Source organism: Merops nubicus, unplaced genomic scaffold (assembly GCF_000691845.1).
Source record: "Merops nubicus isolate BGI_N331 unplaced genomic scaffold, ASM69184v1 scaffold12641, whole genome shotgun sequence".
NCBI lineage: Eukaryota > Metazoa > Chordata > Aves > Coraciiformes > Meropidae > Merops > Merops nubicus.
Window position 1 is genome coordinate 10,341 of NW_008590340.1, and position 6,212 is coordinate 16,552.

The window sequence follows — 6,212 nt, forward strand, 5'->3', positions numbered from 1 at the left end:
GCAACAACCCCTACCGCAGTGGCTTCTACGGGCCGTGCTAAAGCCTGAGGAGCAAGCAGGAAGAAACGACCAGGAAAGCTGAAGCACGACCCGACACAGGACTGAGCTCATGGCCATGGTTTTCAGAAGCGATGTGAGATGCCCACAGCTCCACCTGAAGTTAATGGAGCTGTGGGAGTCAGTCATTCCCTAAAACGAGGCCCCTATTCTCGTTAAGCTACTTTATGTCCCTAATCAAGTCTGTAGTTCTGCTGAGTATCTCTGTATTTGATGCTACCTGGTGTAAAACTCATCATTTAGACAGTAGGTGGGACTGGATGGTCCAGGTGCAATGCTACAATGAAAGAAGAGCTCTGTCTGTGGAATACATCACCGTGAGATGTGTCATTCTTCCTCTATTGAAACCTGTTGCTTTGCAGTATTTTAATGCACTTTTTGGTATTATTAAAGTTATGCTTTTATCATATCCCCAGTCATCTGTTATTTTTTCCTTCATCTCCTACTTTTGAAACTTATTCTGGGTGAATTTCATCCCTGCATAGATCACTACTCTCAGGCAGAAACACAGTATGAATACTACTGGGGCCACTAATAACAGTAGAACATATGTTTAGGGCTCAAGATCAAGCAAACATTTAATTTTGCAACAGAAATGCATTTTGATTCCACACTGACTCATTATATTTAGCTTTCTGCATCTCTGCCAAGAAATTATTCTCAAGGCTGGAAGCATTTTATGACCTAACAGAAAAGCAGAGTATCTAATCTAACATATAATGATGCTTGTTTTAAGGAATCCTGTTGTGATTCACTCTCTCAGTAACTCTGACCTAGAGGTGCAGGGTGCAAAGAAATATCAACATTCTTTTACCACCAAAGTGCTGCTTGAATGCTTAGATTTGAGAAATAAAACACAGCAAAAGCCTCAAAAGAGGTATGCATGGAGCTTTTTGTGACACAGAGCACAACTGTTTGAGCTATTTACTTGCTCTTTACTGTGAAAATAGTATGTATTTTAGGGCTCCTTATAAAAACCTGGCAGCCCTGGCTGCAGTCTTACAGAATTCCAATACAGAACTCATGTTAAGGAATGAAGCATGCTTAGATCAGCTAAATATAAGACACTTGTAGGCATTAAAACTTTTAGAAACTCTCACAGGTGAATGTTTTTGCTAAAAATAAGGACCTGAGATTTAAAACAGCTGCTGAAGCTACTAAAACAGTAGATATGGGGGAAAAAATTGAAGAGATTCTCATGTTGGGAAGGTTTGAGGGATTCAAATAAGGCCAGTTATATAAATGCTATTGCAGCTGGCTAAATTGTCCTGAATAAATTGTTCACAGTACTTAAATTGCTTATGGTTTTTCTGCCAGTCTAGTCTCATCCCTGCATCAGATGAAAAGCCTTCCTCAAAGCTTCCTCCATTTCAAAGACCTGTGGATTACTTGAATGCCTTCTACTATTACATTTAAGCCTCTGAAGTCAACATAAAGGTGATACAAATTTAAATTCGTGTAAGTAATTTGTCAGCTCTTTGGAAATTTTGGTAGCTCACCAGCTTGTCATGACAGCACAAGAGAAAGAGCTTTAATTAAGAGTGTGGAATGTGAAACTCCATTATTGATCTGTGAGAGCTGCTAGGTCCTTGTTTACCAGCCTTAACAACCCCCCAAAAAAACAAAATCCAAAGGTTCTCAACCTTCTGGGTGAACTCGAGGTGCTAATTAGACTAAACTGGCAGAATATCAATCAAAACGTTTCCAGGCTGTTAATGAATTTGTTTCTAAAATATTATATACCCTCCAAGAAAAGCTGTTTACGTCCCCAGAGGGAAGGATGAGGAGAAGTCAGCACTTCTTAGCTGTTTCGTTTTACAGAAGGGAAATGAATTCTCCAGGTCAGCAATAGCTTTCACCTAATATAAGGAATTTTTAAAAATAAAAAAAAAATAAATATATATATAAAAAGATGGCAGGTAGTATGTTGGGTTGTAGAGATTTTGAGGAAGGGGAAGAAAAAAATCTCTCTCCTTTTATAGAAAAGGATAGGAGAATTTTCTTGCAGGGAATTATTAAAATATGTGGAATTGTAGGATTTTACAGAAGAAGAGTTGGCTTCATTTTAAAAATCAATTACAAAATTTTTTATTAAAAGACTTAAAGTCTCTGAAGGCATTTACCTTGAATTAGTTTGGGAATTCCTTTGAGTGATCTTGACACACACCTTGAAATAAGGTTATTAGCCAGGTGATGTGAGTGCTGACATCTTCTCAAGTACCTTGAACATTAGGCAGCATGAATCTTTGCATACCTGAGCCAACAGTGAAAAGCTGTCCTGAACTTTGAAGCCCTTTGTTCTTCTGAAGACCAAGACCAACCTTTGTATACAGACGCTCCTCATTTAGAGTTAATTCTTATCTCTTGTTGAGGGGCAGTGGTGCTAAGGGGAGAGACCTGAGCTCTGCTTTTTGCATTCTTTCCCCCTGGAGCACAGGAGGCCACTGCTGAGATGGAACAAATCCTGTGATGATAAATGTGATGGGGAGCTGCTGGCTGTAACTTCTCCTGATGCTGTAGCTTGGCTCAGACAGAGCACTGCCTCTAAAAACCAATCTTTGAAAGCAATCTTTAACGTACACATTCTTACTTAATTTGATGGGAAAGTTGCTGCACATCCTGGTACCTTACTGGGATTTCAGGTAGGAATAAAGGTGGAAGAGGTGCTTAGGGGCATGGTTCAGTGGTGGACTTGGTGGTATCAGGTTAATGGTTGAACTTGATGCACTTAAAGGTCTTTTCTAACCAAAATGATTCTATGATTCTTCAGGTGAGAGACTGCACAGAAATTGAGAATTAGAGGCAGGTAATAAATGTCATAAATAAGATCAAGTGATGAAGCTCTTCCATTAAAGGTATGATTGTTTGAATTTGGCATGGAAAATGAAGTTAAAATCTATGTTTTGGTAAAGAAATGCAATCTTGTATGTGTTTTTATGAGCTGTATTCATATAAACTGGGAAAACTGTGGCTTAACCCAAGCAGGTTTAAAACTTGTTTTATTGTCTCTGGTCAGCAGTTCTCCCTGGTTATAATTTTCTTTAACCTTTGCAATGCTCATGAAGATGTGGTGCTCTTCTCAGCTGTATGTTTGTGTGGGACCTAAATAGTCCAGAAGAGCAAAATTTGGGAGTAACTATTACACACCTTGGCTTGTGGTAAAGCTGAGTCCGTGAAACGAAAGCACTTGTGAATTGAAGCCAGGATCCCATCTCAGAGCTGAATGATTATCCACCTAAAGGAGTGAAGTCTTGAATGGCGACTCTGCATCACATACACTCCCCTTAAGCAATGTCTTGATGATTAAATGAAACATAGAATGTACATTGGCCTGAGGAGGCGACGTAATTACTGCTGTAATTCAAACGAGTCACCACAATCATCCAAGCAGTTAAGTGGGTGCACATTGGTGAAGATGAAAGCTTTGTTTGGGCTGGAATGTGAATGTAATAAGGGGAGGGGAAAAAAAATAGAGCAATACTAAAAGAGATTTTGAAAGAAAAAAAAAAAAAGACACCAAAACCAAGGGTTGATCAGTTTGGTGAATTTTGCATGCAAAAGTATGGATCATTAAAAAAAATTTCATGCATAATATATGTCTCTGGTCTGCAGGCAGTCTTGGACATGGTATAAAAGCCTATACAAGACCAGACTTTTCCATCCACTTCTCTTGCCTTATTCGCCCAGGTGAACAGGTAAGTCTGAAGCTACACGGTGTCTTTTTAAATGCTAAACTGTTACTTTGATGACTGCTCGTTTTTTAGTTGTTTTGTTATTCTTAATTCTTCATAAATATTGCTGTTTCTTTTTTCCTTTTGGGGAGGAAAATTAAGAAGGCTTACTTTTATCAAAAAGCAAGGTGTATTTACTTGTGAAACAGGGTGTAATGAGACAGGACTTGGAGGACACTGGCAATATTATCTCACAAAACACGTAGCTTCATGCTCCGCTTTAGAGACCAGTACTAAGGGAGTAGCCAGCCAATGAACCTGGTTAGAAATAGTCTCATCTTAAGAAACTGGGATTAGCAAAAAGGAAAATAAATGGTGCTGATTTTCAGGATCTATGTCCAAGTTCTGTTTTCTATAGGCAGAAGAGCAGGGATCCCAGCAAACTCAAAGACCTTGAATTCAAATCAAAGCAGAAACCTCTAATTGGGGAAAATAATGCTTCTTTGCACTCCAGGTTTGCCTATTCTGATCATATGATATTTGGGAGCAAATGATGCTTTTCAAACGCTTCTCATAGTGTTAGAGCAAAGGCTACTGGCTGGATATCAGTGACTAAGTTCTAACATTGTGCCACTAAACGCAGTGATGTGTCAATGTTCAGCTCAGGGCCACTTTCCGTTCCTCTTGAGAGCTTGGGCTGCTCTCAACTTGATGGAGGAGTTCTCCATCTCCTGGTATAGTCATCCTTCTCCAGCAAGACAATGTAAAGGGGAACTATCAAGGAATGGAAAACACCTTTGCTGGTAAATTTTAGAGCAAAATTCACCATATTTCGGTCTGCAGAGCAGAGACTTCCTCCAGCAGCTTTATAAAAAGAAGAAAAACCACTATGCTGTTTTCAGGCTGTCTACTGTGGATCTTGATCTAATAAGTTATTACCTTCTGACCACCACCTCTAGGTACTTTCATGTATGGAGTCCTCTTACCTGACTTCTATAGATTAAATACAACTTCGATTTTATATTTACTTTCTTCCCTGTGTTTCAGACTTCCTTCTGTCCTACAAACATGTCTTGCTATGACCTGTGTCCTACCACCTCTTGTGGCCCAACCCCACTTGCCAACAGCTGCAACGAGCCCTGCGTGAGGCAGTGCCAGGAATCCACGTACGTGATCCAACCCCCTCCCGTGGTGGTCACCCTGCCTGGACCCATCCTCAGCTCCTTCCCCCAGGACACCGCTGTGGGATCTTCCACTTCTGCAGCCGTGGGCAGCGTCCTCAGCTCCGAGGGGGTGCCCATCTCCTCTGGCAGCTCCTCAGGGTTGGGGAGCTTTGGCTACCCAGGGCTGGGCAGTGGCTACAGCCGGCCCTCCCGTCGCTACAACACCTACCGCAGTGGCTTCTACGGGCCGTGCTAAAGCCTGAGGAGCAAGCAGGAAGAAATGACCAGGAAAGCTGAAGCACGAGCTGATGGCCATGACTTCCAGAAGCGATGTTAGATACCCACAACTCCACCTGAGTTAATGGAGCTGTAGGAGCTTGGCATCTCCTAAAATCAGACCTTTGTCTGCCTCCTTCTTTGAATGCTTCATACTTCTGATGCAACATTTTTTTTTCCCTATTGCTATAGATGGGACTTTATTGTCTCAGTTCACAGCAGCACTGAGAAAGGGAAATCAGGATGAAAAGATGAATCAGCTGTTGTCTTATTGAAGCCTGGAAACATATTCTTAGAGCTCATGCTTTTTTATTCTGCTTTTTAATCTCATTAAAGATATGCTGCATCATAATCGAAGCCTCCTGGTGTTTCTTTGGAAAACTTTTAGCAGCTCTATTTTTGTAAAATTTCAAACTGCTCCCTTGTTTCATTAATTAAAAGATAATTTTTCATGTTGACTAGGAATGAGCATCTAGTCCCAGAAATCTTACAGCCACCACCTGTAAATCATATTAAGTATTTTTTTTGTAATTAATGCCAACCTATTTAAGGCTACTTGAATGTAGATTTGTAAGTCATGTTGTAAACCAAGCCCCCGGTGTCTCTGTGTGGATCTTCATAGGAGGCAAATGGTCTCCTGGGGTGCATTCAGAAGAGTGTGGCCAGAAGAATGAAGGAGGTTCTCCCTCACCTCTCCTCTGCCCCATGGAGGCCACCTCAGGACTACTGAGTCCAGTACTGGGCTCCCCAGTTCAAGAGAGACAAGGAGCTACTGGAGAGAGTTCAGTGGTATCTGCGAAGATGCTGAGGGGCTGGAGCATCTCTAGGAGGAGGAAAGACTGAGAGCCCTGGGGCTGTTGAGTCTGCAGAAGAGAAGATTCACAGAGGATATGATCGAGGCTCATCAAGAGCTAAAGAGCCCCCGGGGGGGGCAAGAGGCTGGGGCCAGACTCTGGTCAGTGGTGCCCAGCAACAGGACAAGGGGCAACAGGCACCAACTGGAACCCAGGAGGTGCCACCTGAGCAGGAGGAGAAACTTCTTTGG

General features: G+C 41.7%; 2 protein-coding genes across 2 annotated transcripts in view; both read left to right on the top strand.

The window, feature by feature from the left end:
• Positions 1 to 1,473, top strand: part of LOC103782159 (feather keratin 2-like) — a 1,762-nt gene extending 289 nt beyond the window's left edge. The window contains exon 2 of the mRNA XM_008949908.1: positions 1,375 to 1,473. Coding sequence (XP_008948156.1) covers positions 1,375 to 1,473 — 99 coding nt within the window. The remainder of the gene's footprint in view (positions 1 to 1,374) is intronic.
• Positions 1,474 to 4,796: 3,323 nt separating this feature from the next.
• On the top strand, positions 4,797 to 5,147 carry LOC103782157 (feather keratin 1-like). The gene has a single exon (XM_008949906.1). It carries the CDS (start codon positions 4,797 to 4,799, stop codon positions 5,145 to 5,147), a length of 351 nt encoding a protein of 116 aa, XP_008948154.1.
• The last annotated feature ends 1,065 nt before the right edge of the window (positions 5,148 to 6,212 follow it).